Source organism: Macrobrachium nipponense, chromosome 22, assembly GCF_015104395.2.
Source record: "Macrobrachium nipponense isolate FS-2020 chromosome 22, ASM1510439v2, whole genome shotgun sequence".
Lineage (NCBI taxonomy): Eukaryota > Metazoa > Arthropoda > Malacostraca > Decapoda > Palaemonidae > Macrobrachium > Macrobrachium nipponense.
In genome coordinates this window covers 195737-220060 of record NC_087213.1, presented here as the reverse complement: position 1 = coordinate 220060, position 24324 = coordinate 195737, and the positions used below count along the sequence as shown (strand labels likewise).

Sequence of the window (24324 nt, the reverse complement as noted above, 5' to 3'; positions counted from 1 at the left end):
ATGACGAGTCAGCGACAGCTACTGCGTATCGAAATTGCCCGAGGCATTTCAGTACCAGCTGCCGCTTCGAGATGCACGGTTTTTTTTTTTTGGTTTTTGTTTTTTTGTGGTTGGCTATGTCCTTTCTTCTCACCTGCTTTTGATGAATACCAACCGTATCTCTGCCCAAAACAATCACGGACTTAAGTCTCTGATTAACGGGGATTCTCTGCATACATGAATGACCATATACTGCTGTGACGCTAGTATTCATCGTCTTCGGTATTGCGAGAATTTTAAACAGAGATATCTATTCGACTCTCATCTTTCTGTTTACCGCACGGTAACAGAATTCTGTAATAGTCTCTTGCTGGGGCAAGGCCCAAATCGTATCTCGATAATGCGAATGATTTTTGCGGAATCTGAGTTTGTCCTCAAAATATCTTGTATTCGGAGGTGTGCAATTGTTCATTGTTCACCCCGGATTAGCAGATGTATTGAAAGACATCGCCTACTCCCACCCCTGCCAGCTCTACTTCCAAACGTTCAGCCCATGAGAAGCAGTTCTTCAGGCGGCTCTCCCTGTGTTTCATTACTGAAGAACGCCCCGCTTTCATTGCACACCTGACAGCAATGAAATGGCGGTTAGCGTTTTCAGTCATTTGTAAGCACAGGTTTAGAATCTTGAGATTCCTTCTCTCGATTCAGCTGGAAGACGTAGGTTGCATTCATTGCCTACCTTCGTCTTCATCGTCACATAGTGTTGTTTCTCCTTAAGCTGAGATTCAACGTCTATGAGATTTTTTCTTGCCATCAGGGACCTCGGTCTTTTGAAGGCAATTGACTTTCGCCTTTTGAGGTTATGCATTAAGAGAATTCATCACCGCGCCGTCCGGCATCGTGACTAACAATATATTATTTATTTGGTCTCTCAGCATAACTCTTTAAAGGGCGAAGGTCACGTGACTTACCCGGATGCTTGGACAACTTGCCTCTACCGATTCCGAACCAGTCAGTCGGCAGCTGTCAGAGCGCCCGAGTCAGTTACGAACTATGCTGTGGACTTAGTTTCGGTTGTTCCAGAGCAATCATTACTTCGTCTTAATAGCTTGTCAGTATGAGTACTGTACATAACAAAGTCGAGAAGAGGGATAGGTCATACGACTATTCCCTTCTTTTCGTCTTAGGTAACTGCATGACTTCTCTTGAGAAGTCAAGCACAAAGGGATGGGGATTTGTGACGCGTCGATTTCGTACCGATCTTCGTAGCGAAGACTCAGAACCCTTCGGTAACTGACGATTGGTTCGAGTCCTTCACAATACCCTCCCTAATGGACTTCACCGCCTCCGATACAAAGGCTATGCTGCTTTGTCCTGTGAAGGCGTGACGGAGCTGTCTGAAGAAAACTCGACACCCAGGATGAGTGTGGACGCCTCTTCATCATTCTCTCGCGTTCCGCAAGAACTTCTCCGTGGCGCAGGTAGTGAAGGCAGGGGCCTGGTCCAACCGGACCGCATGCACCTCCTTCTACCTTCGGGATATTGCCCAAAGTTCCTTGGATCTTTTTCCTTGGGAACCGTGGTGGTTGCTCAACACGTTGTGTAGTTAACCCAGACCCTCGCAGGCTGAACAGCATCGAGTCCTGGTGTGACCGTAAGAATGGATGAGTGAATGAGAGTGTGACTGGCTCCTCTTCCCATCTTTTCTTCCCTCTACCTCTGGGTAGAGGGACACGGTCGTCACCCTGCTGGGTAAGGACGAGATGCAGGTAAGCTACTCAATAGAGCACCATCCTATCCCTTTCAGTAGGGATAGGAGTAAATATCCACCACTTCCTCCAACAAGGGGGAGGAAGTGGATGCCAACTTGAGACAAACCCATCATTTTATGATTGTCTCTTGCAAACAGGAACAAGTTCTTGCTTGCTGGTACGAAGAGATACGCTTGCCTCTCTCTTAGTACTTGGCCCAGACGTCTGACCATTGATCCTGCGGTGCACACCCCGATCAATCGGACAGAGGTTTGGATCCCTCCCTTGCTCTTACGACCAGGGAGGCACTCCAGGGTTGGACGAACACCAGTCTGTTCACCAAAAAGACTCAGATTCCTCCCACCAATAAGTGAGTCTTCCTATTGTTAAAGGACCGAGGGTTTAGATTCCTCCCACCAATAAGTGAGTCTTCCTATTGTTAAAGGACCGAGGGTTTGTATTACGTATCGGAACAAATGACAATTTGTCGAAAATTGCATTTTTCCTAACTATACAAACCTGAGGTCCTTTACATATAGTCCCACCTCATGCCACCCCTCACTCTGCAACTTTTTGCATGGGCCTAAAGCAAAAGTGATTCTTCACCTCGGGCGCGCGGGCGCGCGCACGATCGGACAAGCAGTTAACTACCGTTCTCCCCTTGTTCGAAGCTTACGACCGTCCCAGCTGCCGCTAGTTACCTTCCTATTGTTAAAGGACCTCAGGTTTGTATAGTTAGGAAAAATGCAATTTTCGACAAATTGTCATTTTGAGGCAATGGCAGGGCATAGGCGTACTTGTCAATTTCTACGTTCATTCTGTAATGTTAGGATACCATAAGAAAAATTTTTGAAGACACTTCAAGCACCATAACAGCACCAACAAAAACAAGAATAACCACGACAAGAACCACAATGAAATGGCTGAATATAAGATACGGTACCCCTATAATCCAAACGTCATAAGCTGCATAAACCAACAAAAGGACATAGGACCTTATAGGTCTACATCATTTTTTTATTATTCTATTATTTTGGAAGGAGTTAATGTCCTGAAGAAAATTCACAGCAATTTATATCCAATATGAATTGTACAGCCTATCATACTGTAACTTTTTTTTAAACAAAGGTATCTTCTGGTTTTATAAAGTGCAGTCACTGCTTCTCATCCCTCCGAATTTGTAAACGATTCCAATGAAATCGATTTTAAGACTATGCAAATGTAGTAAAATTCCTGAAACCAATATGAAATATCAGTCTGCATAGCTCTGAGAAAATTTTTACCTTTAGCTTTTGAATGGTGAACACACTTGACAATATCAGACGGTAATGACCATTGTACAGTGATTCAAGTGCACCGATTCAAGTGCAGGTATTGCAAGAGACACCTCCATATTCAGGTGAACCTCATTTACGAAACACATTGCGACAATGCAGAACACTTCGGACTTCATTCACATTTTCCTGTGTTTTACTATTTTTAGTTAGATGTGCCTTATGATTTTATTTCAGGGGATAATATAAAGTTCAATTTTGATAATCAGTACAATGTATTTTAGTTCGGTAAAACAACCATTGCAAAATAAATGGAGATGAAAAGAACCATAGAATAACCAACTTTTCTAAACTTTCCAACCAATCAGCTTCAAGGAATGGTTGTGACGTAATCAGTAGGCGGGGCTTAGTTGCAAAGTGGGCTGGTCTTTGCTATAGTAGTCTTTCAAGTTTTACCATATGACCTGAATAGACCTATTTTTCACGTAAGCTTACCTTGGACATTGTGCCTTTACCTGGCTCAGGGGAAAATCACCCCCCTGGACCCCCATCAAAGTAAGCCATGACGACTCCTTCTGCATGCTACCTGCATCTTCCTTTGTTAAAGTGTTTTTGGGAAAACTAATGATCAGAATGGTTAGAACCAGTGATGTTTAACCATATACTGGAATGGTAAAACATTATATGTAAACATTAACAATTGTGATCTAGATGTAGTACCCTTGCAAAAGAGATGTTGTCATAAGAAAACCAAGATAACCTCATAAATGTACTGAAAAAGTCATTATTTTAATTTCCACACTGAATTACATTGCAGATGATATTGAAGACAGTGAATGACTACACATCCAAAATGGTGTGATAATAATTTCTTTTAAATCTGCAGCAGACAACTTACATTTAATTATGAAATATATAGTTTTACATGAGCAGTTTCCTATAAGTAAAAATAAACCTCAGTTGTGACCATTTTAGATTAGTTTTGAGGCTATTTTTGGTCACTTCAGCTGTATTGATTTTCTTGATGACCCAAGAGATATTATACTTAAAGTACAGTACACGTCTTATCATTGAGAGGAGGTGAAACTTTGTCAATATGGAAATGGACTTGAAAGGTCATAAGTGATATGTATTTTCTCCAATCTAAAGCAGTTTTAAGCAGGGTCACACAGGTAACAGTTCTGTTAGTTATCAACCTTACTAGTATTGCTTTGCTTTTGCAAGACATATTTCATGTATATTTTTTAGTGTTAAGTTTATTTCTTAAATTCATTTGACAGTGTAACATGTTCTTTCTTTTCCTTGTCTATCTTAATCTGTGGACATTTAGTTTATGTAATAAACTATCCATATATTAATTTGTTTATTAATATTTCTTTTGTAATAAGTGGTGTCTTCTTTGTGTTTCCTATTACTTACTGCTGCTTTTTCCAACTGAGCAACATATTCATTTTAAGCTTGAATTTCAAACCAATGGCCCCTGTGGGCTTGTTCCATATAAATAGGGTTCATCTTCTGAATAATAATAATAAATAGTGGTAGTATTGATTTGCTGAATATAGATAACTCATGGAATGAGTATCTCTGTGATGTAGTTTAGCAGTACACTATTCATTTTTATTTTTAAGGAAACATAATGTACAGTATATTATAACAGAGTGATGTTTTTTCAGGTGAGCCAAAGAGTCAACAATGGCTGAGGACAGTGATAGCGATTATTCTGATATAGAGTACACTACCATAGATGAAAAAGAAGCTGCTGAAGATTCAGATTCAGATGTAGAGGTGAGTAAGAGGTGAAGAAGGATTAGGGATGATGAGTGGAAAACAGGTACTGTATTATGAAACAAGCAAGGAGTGAACAAGGACTAGTACAAAGGTCTAAGAGACCATGAAGATTTAATGCTGTTCTGTAATAACTAAACAATTGAATTCATGAACACAAAATTGCCTGTATGGGTTAGTGCCATCAGACCACCTCACTCGGTGCACTGTAGACATTACTGAAGGTTCTTTGCAGTATCCCCTCAGCCCCTAGATGTAATACATTTCATTCTGTTTACTGTACCTCCATTCATATTATCTATGTTTAATCTTACTTTTCACTTGCTCCTAACAATCGTTTTATTGTGCAGCTGCGAGGTTTTCCTCCTGTTACAACTCCCAAACCTTTACTCCCAATTTCCCTTTCAGCACTAAATGACCTAACAGGTCCTAGTGCTTGGCCCTTGGCCTAAATTGTATAAACCAATTCCAATAAACTCAAAATACCATATATTGAAAAAATTGGCCTACTGCAACTGGAAAAAGTTCCATTAAGTTTTATATGTAATGTTGCTATAGTTATGTAGTCACTGGCATTTTCTTTTATAACATTCATGAGATTTTGAAGAGAGGAGCTAGTGTGGTCATCATACAAATGTTATTCATATGTAATGGTACATTTAAAAGTAAAATTTTGACAATTTTCAATATAAAGTCATATGAAACTGCTATTTACAGCTCCAGTGCTCTTTTGTTGAATATGTGTTAATCTATACTGTGTAATATATCTAACAATATTTGTTTCTTTATTGCAGCTCCAGAGACAGTTTCAGAAAGGTAAACTAAAGCCAGGCATTGTGGACTTGAGGAATATAACAGAAACAAAAAAAGAATGTACAAATAATGTGGTAAGTTGATCGTTTGGTAAGTGTTAACTATTTTGGTAGAGAAATACATTTTGTGCATGACTTGGTGCCTTTGGTAACAGTGCATGAATGTACTGTTTCATGCTTGAAATCAAGGAAAAAGATAGAACTAAACATAGCTACTGAGGAAGCAACAAACAGAAAAGAATGAAAGAACAACAAATTTCATTTGATAGTGTCTAATCACCCTCATATTTACATGAAATATGTCCTTAATAGCAAGTCAGGTATTCCTGTTGTTCAAAGACAGTTGATTGTCAATACATCCAAAGTTCAGATGATGCAGTATGTTAGTACTATACTTTTCATATTATTAAAATGATACTTTATAATAAAGCACATTATTATAGACCCATTATGTTATACTTGTAGATAGCTATACTGAACACAAGGCTTTGTGTTATACCAACTTGATCAATTTTGAAGGAAGAAAAATTGCACTGTACATGCCAGACCACACTCCACAGGAGTGGAAGGCAAAGCATCATGTAACATGACACTGTGTTACTGCTCTCAGAGTGGCTGTGCTGTGCTTCCCTGATTTATCACCTCTTGCTATTATTAAGAGATCATGTACACACAAACTGTTGGACGAGCCACAGATGAGTACATGGCCAATTTAGTTTGTGGAAGTATTTCAGTATATGGAGGTTGTATAGTGCTTTGGAAAGTCATATACTACATGAAGACAGATGCGAGCAAGTGAGTTAGAAGTTGTTGTATACTTGGGATCAAAGGCTTTCCTAGGAGCAGTTTTGTCATTGGTGAAACCACAGCTCTGGATGTTAGTCAACCAACAGACATCTTGAAAGCAGCATTAGACACTTTGCAGTAAAACTGAAAGCAGAGTTATTGAAGTGGAAGATTTTGAGTTTGAGGTCAGCTCATGCATGGACGAATCAAAGTGAAACTGGTCATGTAACACAGGCAACCTTTTTGTGTCTGGGCAGTAAAGAAAGGATGACTCCCAAAGAGTACAAGGAGTGAATGTGAAATGGAAGTGGAAGGTGATGAGGGCCAAATCAGTGTGGGCTAAGGTTCATCAGGCAAAAAGAAACTTGTACTGGGGGCCAGACAGTTGTACACTCACCTTTAAACATAGAGGTGCCACTGATCCATGGTCCAATCACACACACACACCTTGGACACTACAAGAAGTGCTGGTTATTGTCTATGGTTCACATAAATGAATGACCAAACATACTACTATCCTCACCTACACAAGTATTCAGTCATAATTAAGGTACAGGCAGTCCCCGGCTTACGACGGGTTTAGCTTATGACGTTTTGAGGTTACAACGCTTTTCAATTATATTTATCATAAATTATTTCCAGGTTTACGACACATGTTCCAGGGTTATGGCGCCTACAACGCTTTTCAATTATATTTATCATAAATTATTTTCAGGTTTACGACACATGTTCCAGGGTCATGGCGCCTACAACGCTGATCTGACAGAAGAAATATGACTCCAAAAATGCAAAATAATCAATATTTGAAGTTTTTTTTTTTATAAAAAATGCAATAAGAATGCAGTTTACATAGATTTTAATGCACCCAAAGCATTAAAAATAAGGTTTTTTAGGATTTTTGACAATGTACCGGCTTACGACGATTTTCGGCTTAAGAGTCTCAAGAACGGAACCCCCGTCGTAACCCGGTGATTGCCTGTAATGTAATTCCCCAACACTAAACAAGTAATGAGAAGTATACAATTCACTGTTGAAAATACAAAATATCTGAAGACTTGATCATTCAAAATATTTAGAAATGAACAGTTGAGACAGCGGAAGGTAATTGTTACCGTGAACCGGCCTAAGTGGTAAAATATTCGCTTAGCAAACAAACAGTCATTCATAATGAATGAAGATATGAGTTGAATAAAAAAAACACTAAGCACAACAGATCTAAGTGAAGTAAAATGAATGGAACAAATATGCGATTAAAGATAAATGAATGACATATCCCAATAATTGGAAAAAATAGCTGTAATCCTTGGAAGTAGAGTAGCATAACCATCTTCACATAAGTCATGTGGATGAGTGATGCTGCCTCTTCCAAGCCAGTGGGAATGAGCTGGTCATGCCAGTAAGGTTTTTTTCCCCGTAAGATCTTTCAAGTTGGTGTTATTGAGTTGTCCAGCAAAGAGTAAGGCTCTCTATGATGAATGGGTTCATTAGAGGAAACAAAGTGAATTTTAAAAATGTTAAATGTTAAGGAATTAATGCGACAGCTTTGATAATGTATCATGGTGTTATTTTGTCAACAGAATGGTTTGAAAAATAAGTTAGCAGAGTTTAGGCTTGATTTACCATGGATAGAAAGAATGGACATCTGTATTGAAGCTGCAGCCTTAGCACCAGAGCTGAATGTTGAGGTATGTTAATGTCAATTTGGTTTTTTGTTCGTTATTTTTTTAATTGATAAATATTTGCTTCATTTGCATGAAACATGAAATTCCTCTGTATAGAAGTATGTAAAATTGGAATACATTGACAAGAGGTGGTCAAGTCACATTATTAGCGGTTGTTACAACCTCCCAGGTTGCAGTACAGGTTCTTTTAAGGTCTTTATATTATCAAGGATTGCAGTCAGTACATGTACCTCAGTGACAAGGAAGGACGGAAAACAGAAACTCAAGAAAACTTAACAATATTTATTAATAAACTGAACAATGACTTAAATCAACCTTGTGAGATAAAATACACTTAATTGTACAGAATATTCAAGAGAACAAATACCTGGTTCTCGGGAACTCACAAGAAAACCTAAAGCTAATAAACTAAGCCCTAAACAAGAGAAAATTTCAAGAGAGAAAACATACTTAATATATAACAAGTTGGATCCAAAATAAGGCTAGCCAAAATCACCAATAACCTAATAATAATAAGATAGAAAGAAGTAGGAGATGAAAACAAGGAAAACCTTAATATTCCTACCTATAACACCAAGCTAAGCAATGTGGAACTCAGTCCACTAAATACCAACATACAATAAACTATGACAATATATACATGTAACCATACATATATATATTTATGAATAATGAAAATTGGCAAAAATATATAATTTCACCTTAAGTGAAATTCCAGAAGAGGAGTTGAACTCAGGGCCGTGATCAGTTCATCAAGCTGCTAACGGAAGGGCAAATACTGTACGCCAGGTACTGAAGGGCAACACATCTCCCGATACGAGAGGAACGATAGTACGTCTTACCTGGCGACAGACTCCCTACTAGCCACCTCACGAGTCAAGTAGCTCTCACTCCCGTATAACAGCTGGACGAAGATGACACGGCAGGTAAATCCAGATTCCAGTGCCGGGATACAGCGATGACACAGGTTTTCCGTCAAAATCCTCAGACGGGAAAAAGGGGCAGAAACAGCGGTCGCAGATGACAGAGCGTCTGCTAAACTCTCAACAGCAGTGTGAAGGTCGCAGGTGACAACAACACCTGCGCGAGAAAAAGCCGTGATCCAGGGACACACTCAACAGACGTATATATGCGTCTTCCAAAATCCGTGAGGGAAATATCCAAGTGCGTGGTCCAAAAGGTAATTATCCAAAGTCGTCCTCCAAATCAAAATAAATGCTGCGACGGGAAAACAGTACTGGTGAGAGCTTGTCAAGACCCGAACTCCTGTTGACCGGTCGACCATGTCCACTCATCACCTTCCCAGTGTTTATAAACACTCAAAAGCAAAAGAATAACAATCGTTAAACGATAGTTCACTAATACACAAAAGAGGAGGAGGAGGCGCAAAAACACTGAAACAATCGTAAAGCCACTTAACTTACGTTAACACAAGAGTAAACATACTCAGCAAAAATTTAACTTAAAAGTAAACAAAAAAGTAAACAAGGCTGATTTAAATCAACAAAAGAATAATAATAATTTTACGTTAACCTAATACCTTCCTCCCCCAAAACAAAAAAAAATTATTCACATAGAATACATTTTTTTTAAATACTGTAAGAATGCTGAAATGAAAAGGAATTAACATAATATTATAGAGATACAAAACCAGATCAAGATAAATATTTAAACAACCCTGAAAAATAAAGGTTATAAATATTATTACAGTACACATGACAAAAGAAGCATAGAAGAAAAACTTACCAAACCAGCCAATAGGGCACCTTAAAGAAGGATAAACCAAGACTCGAACGAGTACCAAAACAACAAAAACTGATAGACCTTACCGAGGTTGAACATACAAAACAATGCACTTGACCAAACCTACATCTAAACTAAACCCTAAGATAAAGACTCACTCATACTCACACACATGCTTGCCATCATATTTTACTATGCAATAATAGTTTTAATACAAACCCAATGAAGACACGAGAAGGGCGAGGGAGGGACAAAAGCCAAGATTACATACGAGAATGGGCATCAGGAATACGGTTCTCAGATCCCTTAATATGTTTGATAACCAGAGAGAATTCCTGCAACTGCAGAGCCCACCTTAAAATCCTCTGGTTGGATCCTTTCATCCGTTCGATGAACACTAGAGGATTGTGGTCAGTCCAAATCTCTATAGGGAAAGAGAAATTAGTAACATAAGGTTTAAAATGTAGCAGAGTGCGAACCAAGGCCAAGGCCTCCTTCTCGATAGTGGAGTAACTTTTCTCCGCTGCCAATAACTTACGGCTGAAGTAAGACACAGGACAAACCTCTCCAGCCCCATTTCTCTGAAAGAGGACACCCCCAATGCCTACATCTCTGGCATCCACCGCAATAATGAAAGGTTTCTGAAAATCAGGAGACATTAATATTGGGTTTGACACCAACACCAGTTAAGTTTAATAAAAGACTCTTCACATTGAGGAGACCACACAAATTTCTGTCCTTTTTCTAATAGCTTAGTAAGCGGCTGAGCAATGTCCGAGAAGTTTCGGACAAACCGCCTATAATAGCCCGTCATGCCGAGAACTCTCCGAACTTCTCTGACATTGCACGGCCTCTTCAAATTTACAATGGCCTCGAGATTGGCTTGTTTAGGGGCTACCTGTCCCAAACCAACCTCATGACCCAAATAACATACTTTGGCCTTGCCAAATTCACACTTGCCCAAGTTCACAACAAGACCGGCGGCCCTCAAAGCTTCAAACACTTTTCTCAACCTTACCATGAGTTCGCCAATCATTGCTGTGAACAACTAGATCATCAATATAAATTTCAGTGCCTTCCAAACCACAAATATGACTGTTCATAAGCCGCTGAAAGGTACATGCAGCATTCTTCATCCCAAAAGGCATTACTTTACATTTGTAAAGTCCAAAGGGAGTTTACAAAAGCAGAAATTTCCCTGGCTCGATCAGACAGGGGCACTTGCCAATATCCTTTCAACAGATCCAACTTGGTAATAAATTTTGCAGACCCTATCTGATCGAGACAGTTCATCAATGCGGGGCAAAGGAAAGGAGTCATTTTTAGTAATGGCATTAACCTTACGGTAATCCACACACATACGGTACTTCCCATCAGACTTCTTGACCAGAACAATCGGAGAGCTCCAAGGACTTATCGAAGGTTGGATTAGGTCATGCTCCAGCATATACTTTATTTCCTCCTCGACTATGTCCCTCTTCACTGGATTTAGTCGATAAGGACTCTGCTTTACGGGGGAAGCACTGCCCACATCCACATCATGCTGAGCAACCTCGTCCTACCTGGCGAACTCTGAAATACTTCTGGAAAAGAACAGATTAAATAATAATGTCCCTTTTCTGGGTAACTTCCAGATGGTCCAACCTCCTTTCAAAACCTCTAGATTTTGAATATTATTAAAGAGAGCATCAGAAGACACCTGACCAATTAAATCCTCAAAGTTATCCTCTGGAGGCTCTACAACCATAGACACAGGCTCATATACAATAGCTAAAGGATCTCTACCACATGAAATATAAGATTTTAATCTATTAATATGAAAGACCCGGCACTTTCGTTTGGTCCCGGGGGCTTCAATTTCATAATTCACCTCAGACAATTTTCTCAAAACCTTCCAGGGCCCCTTATACCTTGGTTCGAGGAAATTGTCTGAGTCTGTACTCAACACCAATACTAATTCCCCAGGCTCAAACGACCGCACCTTGGTTTTCCTATCAAAATTTGATTTCATGACTGTTTGGGAGGAAGCCAAATTTTCTCTAGCAAATTTCCATGCAATGGCTAATTTCTTCCGTAAATTCTCTACAAATTCCACCACATTAATTTCTCCCTTCTGACCAGATGCAAGCAATTCGTGGAAAATTTCCAACGGACCACGTACCCTGTGTCCAAACACCAGTTCGAAGGGAGCTACACCTGTAGATGAATTCGGATGGTTCCTTATAGCAAAGAGAGCAAAGGGAAGCCCTTTTTCCCAATCCTCTCCTTGTTCATAGCAGTATTTCTTTAACACTGATTTAAGTGTCTGGTGGAATCTTTCCACCACACCCTGACTCTCTGGATGATAAGGTACGCTGGTAAGGTGTGCTTTGAACGGCCAGTTCAGCACACTTACCCCTAAATACCGTACTCATAAAATTCGTCCCACAGTCGGTCTGAATTTTACGAGGGAGTCCATATCTGGAGAAAAATTCAATGAGCTTCTCAAATACTGCTCTGGAGGTAATCTTTTTCATTGGGAATGCCTCAGGAAATCTGGAAGCCCTGTCCATAATCGTCAGGAGATGAGTAAACCCAGTCTTTGTTCTGGGCAAAGGCCCTACCACATCTATTACCAATTCTACAAAAGGTTCCCCAATTGCAGGAATTGGATTTAAAGGTGCTTTAGGGATTACTTGATTGGGTTTTCCCATCACCTGACAAACCTCACAGTTACTAACAAATTGTTTCACTGATAATTTTAATCCTGGCCACCAAAAACATTTTGCCAACCTCTTGAAAGTCTTAAATACTCCAAAGTGACCAGAAAAAGAATCATCATGTGACAACCTCAAAACAGACTCCCTAAATTGTGAGGGAACCACAATTTGTTCCACTCGAGAAGTCTCGTTCAGATCATGTGTAGATGGGCGACTAACTCTGTATAACAAACCTTTTATTACACAAAACCTTGGTTTAGTTAAATCAGCTGTGTCACCCAACTCAAAATCAAACTCTTGTTTCTGAGCCTCAATAAACGTGAAACGGTCCCAATCAGGTTGCAAGATATCACTAACACTACTTGGACTATCTACTGGCCCAGGCCTTTCTAACTCTACTTCTAAACTACTTAAATCTAAGTCATCATCATTTATCAAATTAGCTGCCTTAGCAGATGCCCGGGTCGTCACAGCCACGGGACAAGCATCCATAGTCAAATAGGAATAATTCCAGACCCTTATGGTCTAACATGTCATTTCCTAAAATACCATCAATACCTGGAATGGGGAGAACTCTCCACACAGCCACTCGTTACTTATTATACCCAGAAGGATAACTCGACTTCTACCAAAGGAGCTGAAACCACGTGTTCGGGAACCCTCCCAGAACCACATAATTCCTGAATAGTTAACTAAACCATTTAATGATTCTTTTAACACTAATGACCGAGCAGACCCTGTGTCTCGCAAAAATTTCACCTTAAGTACTCCTGAATCAGTAACCAGTCTACCAGGCCAGATATATTTATCATAGAGTCATGATTGTCTACCACCAGTTGAATTCACATTACCGTCATCACCATTAATCATATTACCACTATCAATCACTGATGGATTATCAACCTTGAGATTAGTAGGAGTAGCCTTGTTTGTAATTAAAGATATAGGGTTGTCAACATTGTTACCATTTCTCTGGAGATACCTCCTTCTGGCATTACACTGAGACTGATAATGCCCGGGCTTATTGCACCAAAAGCAGGTCCCACTACCTCTACTCACATTACCAGATATCAAACCGGTTTTTTGGGAAAAGACTCTAGTGTGCCCACCACTTGAGACTTTTCCCTGACCATTCTCATTACTTAGAATAAGTTGGGACTCCTGAATGCTTTACCCTAGTATCTCCAACATTACGAGATTTCATATTAAAATTATTTGGCCTAGCAGGCTGGAAATTTGTTACCTGGGAACTAAAATTACTAGACCCAGCTCGATGGGTCAAGATGAACTCATCAGCAATCTGAGCCGACTTACTTATACTGGCAGCTTTTACTTCCTCTAAATATATTCTCAGTTCCTTGCTACAATGTTTCTTAAATTCCTCCAACAGCATTAATTCCCTTAAGGAGGAGAAAGAGGCCACCTGTCGGCTCTTTAGCCAATCATCAAACTGCTCTTCCTTGAGCCTAGCAAATTCTACAAATGAAAGAGCAGGGTGCTTAACAAAATTCCTAAATTTTAGGCGATAGGCCTCAGGGACAAGGTCATAGGCCTTGAGGACTAACGCCTTCACTTTATTATAATCACGGGCTACACCCTCCTCCAAAGAATTATACACCCGGATTGCCTTGCCCACCAGCCTACACTGAATTAGGACTGTCCACATCTCGGTGGGCCAAGACAATTCTGGTAGCTACCCGTTCAAAAGCCTTAAAAAAATTCAGGCACATTTCTCTTCATCAAATACAGGAACCAACTTCAGAGCTGCCCCTATATTAAATTTTATCAGGAGATGGTCCACAGGAGTACTTATCTATTAGGAGAACCTTGTAACCTAGCCAACTCCAAATTTACATTGGCCATCTCTAGCTTATGCCGCCTCACCCTCTCGTTCTCTTCAAACTCGAGCTTCATTAACTCTATCCTCTTACAAATTAAACTATATTCACTGTCCTCCTGGGACACTACAGGCTGTGCTGGGGCTACATTCACTGGGACAGGGTTTTCTACTAAAAATGGGTTAGTGGACACATTAGCTTTAAATTGCAAATTAGCCTGCCCTTCAAAAATTGTTCCAGTACGAGGAGGATCTTCAAACAAAGAAAGACCTGGATTCACACTAACATCCTCAATCACACTACCCTCTCGTTCTGAGTCACTATCACCAACACTGACAAAATCCCTAGCTAAATTCTCTCCTTCAGCCATACCTTGAGCTACCTTACTTTTTATAGCTATTCACCAACTGGGCCCTAGTGTTCGCAGCCCTAAGTGGGACACCTAACCAGCGAGCACAACTCACCAAATACTCTTTACTCAATACAGGAAGATGCCTAAGGCAATCTGCCGACCCCAAAAACTCAGCTGGATCAAAAATAAATTCTTCCATGGTTCCAAAATTAAAGGGGGAGTAAGGCAATACACTAAACAGCAACAAATACTGGTAAATCCACCGAGCGCTGTTCCGCCAACCAAAACACTGAGTACACCCGAGTGCAATCCTGTCACGGTCGCCAACTGTTACAACCTCCCAGGTTGCAGTACAGGTTCTTTTAAGGTCTTTATATTCTCAAGGATTGCAGTCAGTACATGTACCTCAGTGACAAGGAAGGACGGAAACAGAAACTCAAGAAAACTTAACAATATTTATTATAAACTAGAACAATGACTTAAATCAACCTTGTGAGATAAAATACACTTAATTGTACAGAATATTCAAGAGAACAAATACCTGGTTCTCGGGAACTCACAAGAAAACCTAAAGCTAATAAACTAAGCCCTAAACAAGAGAAAATTTCAAGAGAGAAAACATACTTAATATATAACAAGTTGGATCCAAAATAAGGCTAGCCAAAATCACCAATAACCTAATAATAATAAGATAGAAAGAAGTAGGAGATGAAAACAAGGAAAAACCTTAATATTCCTACCTATAACACCAAGCTAAGCAATGTGGAACTCAGTCCACTAAATACCAACATACAATAAACTATGACAATATATACATGTAACCATACATATATATATTTATGAATAATGAAAATTGGCAAAAATATATAATTTCACCTTAAGTGAAATTCCAGAAGAGGAGTTGAACTCAGGGCCGTGATCAGTTCATCAAGCTGCTAACGGAAGGGCAAATACTGTACGCCAGGTACTGAAGGGCAACACATCTCCCGATACGAGTAGGAACGATAGTACGTCTTACCTGGCGACAGACTCCCTACTAGCCACCTCACGAGTCAAGTAGCTCTCACTCCCGTATAACAGCTGGACGAAGATGACACGGCAGGTAAATCCAGATTCCAGTGCCGGGATACAGCGATGACACAGGTTTTCCGTCAAAATCCTCAGACGGGAAAAAAGGGGCAGAAACAGCGGTCGCAGATGACAGAGCGTCTGCTAAACTCTCAACAGCAGTGTGAAGGTCGCAGGTGACAACAACACCTGCGCGAGAAAAGCCGTGATCCAGGGACACACTCAACAGACGTATATATGCGTCTTCCAAAATCCGTGAGGGAAATATCCAAGTGCGTGGTCCAAAAGGTAATTATCCAAAGTCGTCCTCCAAATCAAAATAAATGCTGCGACGGGAAAACAGTACTGGTGAGAGCTTGTCAAGACCCGAACTCCTGTTGACCGGTCGACCATGTCCACTCATCACCTTCCCAGTGTTTATAAACACTCAAAAGCAAAAGAATAACAATCGTTAAAACGATAGTTCACTAATACACAAAAGAGGAGGAGGAGGCGCAAAAACACTGAAACAATCGTAAAGCCACTTAACTTACAGTAACACAAGAGTAAACATACTCAGCAAAAATTTAACTTAAAAGTAACAAAAAAGTAAACAAGGCTGATTTAAATCAACAAAAGAAATAATAATAATTTTACGTTAACCTAATAGCGGTCTACAATGAAAACTAACCAAAATGAGCTAAATTTTTGTTGAATCTGAAGACATATATATATATTTCTTATAGACAAAGGAGTAACAGAACAGAGAAAACTTGAATTAGAGGTGAAATGTGAGCATGGATATGAATAGATATTTTAAAAAGCATCCTGATTACTTGTATAACTGAAGCATAGAATAACCCAACTTAAAAAGTGGAATCAAGGTGAACAGTGTACTTTACATAAAAGCCTCTTATGAATTGTTTTTCGTACCCTGGTAGTTTTTTGTTAACATGATATTTATATAGTAAATTTTCTATGATAATATTGAAAATTTTAAGTAACAGAAATCCTTGCATACTTTTGGATCCATTGTTAGGTTATTTATTAAGGGTTATAAGAAAGTTGAAAAGTGGTACTTGTATGTAAATAAGATGAAGAGAAAATAATTATGGATTACAGTCAGCCTCCACTATGCGCATTCTCTCAATTCACAGATTTCTCTGTGGAACATGTACACATTATTCACGGAAAATTCGCCTATTCACAGTATTTTTCAACTAGAAATGTAAGTTAGTACTGTATTTTCGTATTTTCATGACTAAATGCGCTTCTTGTGATACAACTATTAAAATATTCAGGTACAAGTATTTTTAGAGGTTTTGTTTTGTGTTTGAACTATTAAAGTAGGCAGTTCTAAGCATTTTTAGAGTGTTTTTAAGTATTCGCCGGTTTTAGCTATTCCCAGGGGTTGTGGTCACATCCCCAGGAATACCAAAGGCCAACTACTATATTAATACTATTCTTCATTTTAGTGTTGGAAATTGTCATATGGACTATATAGAATCCATTAGAGTACATTATCTTTCAAGAAAGATTACATTATATTGAATAACTTTTAGTTGTTCATATTTGAATTAAATAGTTGTTCTTATTGTAAGTAAAATAATATAGAAGTTCACTTGAAGTACAGTACGTTAGCTACTTGTAGAGATTTTGTACCAGGGTTTTTCATACTTTTTACTGATTCAAAAAAATAAGGAAAAAAGAACTTTGTAGTGAGTGTAATGTTCTTTCCAGATCCAAGAGCACGCACAGAACAGAGAGAAGGTCATGAGAAACAAAGCAAAAAACTTCGACGTAGATGAAGATCCCCTTCACAATGACTTCAAGCGGGAAATGACATTTTATAGGCAGGCTCAGGCAGCTGTACTCGAAGGTTACAAGCGACTGAAGGAACTGGGGTTACCCACTATGCGACCGGAGGATTATTTTGCAGAAATGGCAAAAAGTGATGATCATATGCAAAAGGTATGTTTATACGCCCTTTCAAAAACAGGTTATTTTGTGTACAGAATAACACCTTTATCTTACTGATTTTCATTTATCAGATAATCTCTGTAGGTAGTAGTGCTGCCAGTGCACTTTGTGTATTGCACTGTAGGCATTACTTTAGGTTCTTTGTAGTATCCCTTTGGCACTCGCTTCAACCCATTTAATTCATTTTACTGTACTTCCATTCATATTTTCTGTTTTCCATATTACTTTCCACACACTCCTAACAATTGTTTCTTAGGGGAACTATTAAGGTTTTTCTCCTTTTACAACCCTTAAACACTCTTTACTTTCCTTTTCCTTTATAGCACTCAATGGCTTTTGGCATAAATTTCAAATTCCATTCCATTCCATTTAGCTGATAAGTTTTAGTTTCCAAGCCTAAAGTGTCTTAATTTGCAGACCATGTGGGGAAAACTTGCTGATATACCCATACATACCTTATTTTTGAGAAATCTGGAGTGTTAAGTAGGTTTGATTTCTTGTGTCCCTGTGTGCATACTCTGTCCACATTATTTCTGATTTTCTTAGATTTATTTCGAAACATCCTGCTAGATACTATATCATGTATTTTATTAGGCAAGTTTTGAGATCAAGTGGTGGTTTGCTGATTAACAAAGCAGTATCTCTTTATTATTAGTCTGTCAAGTTCTTATTGTTACTCCCATCTAAATCTTCTATTCCATCTCCAACAACTGTCATCATAAAATCTATAAGAAGGGCAAACAGCAAAGGTGAAAAAACATTTTCAATCAAGTTAATTTGATAGGATCCCATCAACATCAACCTTGCATCTGCTTCATTCAGGAATAATTTTTGTTAGCTTTACATAATGGGAATGCCATAGTCATGCAAGACCTAACATAGTAGTATTGGTCTTTGGATGCTGTCATGTACCTTCTTGTAATCAACAAAAGCTATCAAAAGTTGATTTTTAAATTTTATTCACTGCTACATAAATATATGATCTGTGCAACTCCAGCCTTTTCTAGATCCATGTCATTTTTCTGCAGCCTTACAAAATATTGTCATTATGATTGATGAAAATGTAATGCCTCTATAGTAACCACATTGAGTCAGATCACCTTCAATAGCATTCGGGAAGACCTATTATTTTTTTGAGTGTTATGGAAACTTGGTATGTATTTTATCTAACACTTTAAGGGCATTTGTAAGGATTCATTAGCAAATTTCTCATACACAGATCCGCAACAGATTAATGAAGAAGCAGAAGGGCCTGGAACTCAGTGAAAGAGTGAAGAAGATCAGAGATATTAAGAAATATGGAAAACGAGTACAAATTGAAGTGGAGCAGAAGAAGATCAAAGAGAAGAAAGAAATGATAGACAAACTTAACAAATACAGAAAGGTAAAAATAGCAACACTGTTTTCAAGTGATTGTTTTTTATCAGTTAATCTTTTTGTAAGTATAGTTAACAGGCCTACTCATAAGTTGATCTAAAAAAAAAACAATGAAAAATTGCTTAGAAGATGTACACATTTCACAAGCCATTCTACTTCCTGAATATTCCTTAAAATGAAGTATTGCTTGATTAGGAATGAGGAGTATCTTTTTTTTGTACATGTATGATTAACCTTGAATGCTGAGCATTCTGTTTCCTATAAAAATAGTATTAAAGCTTGGAATTGTCTCCAATTTTAGTCTTTTCAATTTGATTTAGTACTCAGTAACAAGTTTAGAGCACTTAAATTACTGAAATTTGATAACTAAATGTTTTCTCAAGTTGTTTGTTCTGTGAAATGTTCTTGTTGTGTATAATACTCTGGTTTTATTTATTTTGTAGGGCAAGATTGACAGCTTAGATTTCCTGCCAAAAGAAGACAAGGAAAACAATCCCAGGCAAGGTGGTGGAAAATCAAAGTCCAAAGTGAAGTAAGTAACTTTTGTTTTGTTTTTGGCTTTTTGTTATGTCTCTGATGGCACAAATAACTGTCACATACACTCATAAATGGTAAACTTTTTCAAGCACAGAACTCAGTTTTTTGTTCAACTAGTATTGCTTTTTAATGGATAATATATTTTGTATGATCTTTGTTCATAACTTTTTATTATTTAAAGCTTACTATTTTAGAGAGCATGGTTTGCAAGACGGTTCCCTTTTAGAATTGCTCCAAATGTATGTTCACTCATTGGAGAGTGATGATATTCATGAAACTCCTGCAGAAATAAAAGGTTATCACTTATTGTTCAGGTTAATGCAGATTTTGATCTCGAGGTTAAAAGGGGATACATGTATTGGCTTTCTGAAGTAAAAGATAAAAAATCTGAATTTGTCATTGATGTTAAACAGTAAAGTAGAACCCTATTCAATCACTGCTGATGAGGGGCAGCCATATGAAAGTAAGGCATTTTGGTTCAGTGGTATGGGTAAACTTCTTAGCTGGAACAGATCTAGATTTATTAACCAGGAAATTTACTTTCCCCCATCCATTTAGAATTTGGAAATTGTCCCTACATGGCTACAAACCATTGGATTTTATGTGGAAGGTTTCCTTATGTGTGCTGATCTTGATGTGAACTGGAAACAAGGGTATGCCATGGTGAAGGTCATATTTTGCGCCTTTTGGCAAAAAGATTGGGTGTAGTTTATTCTCTACTTTGTTGATTGGTTGATAGACTTTATAAGTTGCCAGCTGACATTAAATTTCTTATGGGAGATGTCCTTGTTCTCCTTACACTTTCTTGAATATACATAATTCATTCTAGCCCATGGGTTACTACTCTGTCATGTCATCCTGATTGCATTAGCAACTAGGAACATGGATTTTCTAGGTGGTATCCACCTCCAGTCAGTTGCAGGGACTATCCCCTCTCCTAAATAATATTAAGTCTCCACAACAAAGGCATTGGTTTGTATCCCCATAGAAACAAATGCATTTTTTTTGGTGTTTATCTAGGATCAGGTGCATCATTTGCTTGTTGTAGTAATGGAGGAATCTACTAAGGGATTAAGAACTGTAGAAAGGTAGATCCATTGGAATTGCTATATGCAGATGACCCATTGTTATCTGCATAATCAGAGAAAGAGGTGGTAGAAATGTTAAGGTAAAGAAGTAAAGTGGAATTTGGAAAAAAGAGGAATGAAAATAAGTTTTAAGTAAAACAATGCTTAAGGTGGCTGGAAATTAAGGAAAGGAAAGGGTAGTTAGGGAACTGGTCATTTGTTTGATGTGGTAGAAGGTCTAGAGATGAACTCATTCCCTTGTATTGAATGTTGCAGTGACACAGGAGATGCTCAGGATTGCAAAATATCCAGTGAGAGAGTTTTGATACTCCAAAAAGACTGATGATGCTAGAAGGATTAACAGTGGCTGTGATCATTAGCTCAAAAGACAAATTTAAGAATTATACCAGAAATGATATGTATACCGAGTTAAATTGACCAGCTATAACTAGTTGAAGTGACCAGCTAAATAATTTTATATCAGTTGTTTCCACAATTATAGTCAGATAGAATGAGATTCTTTTGTGTAGTGCACTTTTTGCCTGATCTTGACCAGTAGTTTCTTGACTAATGGTTTCTTATTCCTTTTCATCACATATCCAAATCATCTCAACCTTTGAGATTTCATTTTTTTTTTTCTTCCCCAAATCCTCATCTACAGCACAATCTTTCCTCCATACTCTGACCATGAATCAGTTTTATACACTGACTATCATGACAGTAATTCCTACTTTTATGTACAGTTCATGCTGCTTAAGAGCTCACTGATCAGTTGCTTCCTTAAATAATTATTCTGGTTTAGTAAAGCTGTGGTTTATTCATGAAAACTTTGCTCTGCATAGGAAACTCATCCTTGTCATTTTGATTTCTATATATCTATTCCCTAGAAGGGAAAAATAAGAGCTATGGTAGGTGGAGTGGCTCCCTTACCAAATGTTTTATTGTAGTTGTTGCTTTGCCAAGTGTCCCTCTCCCCAGACAAATGCAATTGGTATTACATAGTATAATGATTTGTATTTATGGATGAAACGGTAGTTGATTAGAATACAGGGTAATCAATATTTGTCTCACACCATACCATATTCTGTGAGTAAACCAATGTCAGTTATTGGCTCAATATATTTTCTTGACTACAATTCATAAAGAAAAGTTTATTTTATTGAAGTCAGTTTTAAGTTGAAATGCAATTTTGAACTTTACTGTAACTTTTAGTGAAATGTTTTAATTTTTATTTACAGGAAAAAGTATCCTTTTGGAAAGAATCGCTATACCAAACGAAATTGTGCGGCTGATATAGATGAAGGCCCTTCAAAGAAAGGTCGTAACAAGAACAAATTCATCCCTCGTAGTGGGAAGAAGAAGAGAGAAATGAGACCTGGGAAAATGAGGAGGAACACTATGAAAAACAAAGGTAGTAGAAGCAGGAGAAAGTAAACTGGAAAACTTTTGAGAACTAAGTCAGAATCTTGATTATATGTTTTATATGAAGTGTATTGTTTGTTTTGCCCCTGTTTATGGAAGCAAGAGAAAAATGACTTGTTAGATTAAAAAGGAATCATTATCACTACTTTTACTCTTCCTCTGTTTTGACCATTGGATTTTGTGGTGAATGTAGGTTATTCAAGTTTTGAACACAGTATCAAATCTTACCATTTACTGAGCACGGATAGCACTATAACTCTCATCACAGTAATTATTCATATTGACAATATTCATCATTACACTTGACTAAAATTAATGTCCCCCAGTAGTTTTAAACGGATGTCTAATACTGCCAAAAACTTACCATAAGTATTATTTGTATGACTTGTAAGCGCAAAGACAGTGTATTGTAAATTAATGCCTCTTGAAGATTTTGAATGTAGTTATCAGTTTTAAATTCTACTTGTGTTTACTGAAGAAAAGTGGGTGACTTCATACAGAACTTCCTAGCCTATGTCAGTAAGTTAAACACAAAAAACTATTATAGTGTTCCGTAAAAAGTAGTCACATTACTTTATTGGATTTTGTCAACCAGTTGGTACTTCATGATGGTTGTTTCACCTTGCTAAAGCAAACAGAATATTGGTTGCTGTCGGTAGCACAGGACCCCATTGATGGTTAGTGTGCAGTGTTGGACAAGCTCTGAGTATCTAAAAAGGTGACTTGATAGTCTATTGAAAATATGTTATGACCATAATAAAACTAGTGTAGAGAATTTAAATTTATTTTAAATGTATTTGTAATTTGACTATCGCTAATCACATTTTATCTATAATATTAGTGGATCTATCTAAAGCGTTTACTTGTCATCATTATTACTGTAGTTAAAATCATAATCATGGATTGTATGTACATGCCCAAGTATAGAGGGCAAGCTGCAATCAATCTGTTGATGTAAAAATGAGGGCAAAGGTTACCTGAAAGTTGCACCGAGCACGTATGATAATGCAGTAGCTAGGATACCTTAGTAGTGACAAGCATGCCTAAAGAGGAGGTAAATGTCAAGGTTCATCCACACGGTCGAACAATGTTCGATGGGACAAACAGTGTTATCAATTAACAATGGTCTGCCGGTCTTTGCCTTGTGAGCAGAGTAATAACAGTGATATACAACCTCATCTGGTACCACTGTTTGTTGCCAGATCTACTTCCATTGTTTCAACGCTTATGACATCATCCTGCTTCACCTATGATATGGTAACAATGTCCATCAGGCATTGTTCAACCATGTGGATGCACCTTCACTGTTCATCAGTGATCAGCACTGAGCACTCTTATCGTTTATCATCTTGTTGAAGACTGCTATGAAGGAAATTATGGAAGAAGGCCCATGGGAAGTTTTGGTTATTTCAAAGCCGTCAAAGGATTAGGAACCAGAGCAGAGGTTCAGAGGTGACCTTAAAAAAAATTGGGGATTTGTACATAATGCATGAGTAGAATTATGATCTCAGACCTTTAGCTGATCTTTAAATGGAGAGAGTCTCATGTAGCAAGGTAAATAGCTTACCGAGTCCAACATTTTTGTACATGAACTTCCCTGACAGATATATACTTAGCTATAGTCTCCGACGTTCCGACAGAATTTCAAATCTCGCGGCACACGCGACAGGTAGGTCAGGTGGTCTACCTTACCCGCCGCTGGGTGGCGGATGTACGAACCACTCCCGTAAGCTTGTCAGATTTTTCTCTGTCGCGGGAACGATAACAACTGTTGTCGGTTCCTCTCGATAGTTTTTTCGATTCTCGCTTGCCTGGAGTTAATTTGGACTTCTTTTGGTGACGTATTCGCTTTGTTTGGCTTGGCATACGCTGATTGTGGACCGGTTTGATTTTGAGTTTGATTTTCTTTAACGATGTCTGATCTAGAATCGGTAGTTAAAACTTCGGTGTTGTTTAGGTTTGCGTGAATGAAGGATGTAAGGTGAGGTTGCCGAAAGCTTCGGTAGACCCCCACACGGTTTGCATGAATGCAGGGGGAATGATTGTGCGTTTGCTAACCCTTGTAGTGAATGTAAGGGATTGAATGAAGAAGAATATAAGGCTCTCTCTTCTTATGTTAGGAAGTTGGAACGTGATAGAGTGCGTAAGGCTTCCTCATAAGTTCTAGCAGATCTAGAATGAGTGAGTTGGATG

General features: G+C 38.3%; 1 protein-coding gene across 1 annotated transcript; it reads left to right on the top strand.

The window, feature by feature from the left end:
* The first annotated feature begins 4638 nt into the window (after positions 1-4638).
* LOC135198428 (probable rRNA-processing protein EBP2 homolog) lies at positions 4639-22270 on the top strand. Its single transcript, XM_064225959.1, has 7 exons — positions 4639-4789; positions 5584-5676; positions 7965-8072; positions 17489-17719; positions 18948-19112; positions 19549-19637; positions 21948-22270. Exons 1-7 carry the CDS (start codon positions 4697-4699, stop codon positions 22141-22143), a joined length of 975 nt encoding a protein of 324 aa, XP_064082029.1. The 5' UTR covers positions 4639-4696; the 3' UTR covers positions 22144-22270.
* The last annotated feature ends 2054 nt before the right edge of the window (positions 22271-24324 follow it).

What these genes read in the sequence shown, in the direction of transcription:
- LOC135198428 (XM_064225959.1), top strand. Translation starts at nt 4,697, where the DNA reads ATGGCTGAGGACAGTGATAGCGATTATTCTGATATAGAGTACACTACC. An exon ending in ATTCAGATTCAGATGTAGAG is followed by an intron (nt 4,790 to 5,583) that starts GTGAGTAAGAGG and finishes TCTTTATTGCAG; the next exon opens with CTCCAGAGACAGTTTCAGAA. An exon ending in AACTTAACAAATACAGAAAG is followed by an intron (nt 19,113 to 19,548) that starts GTAAAAATAGCA and finishes TTTATTTTGTAG; the next exon opens with GGCAAGATTGACAGCTTAGA.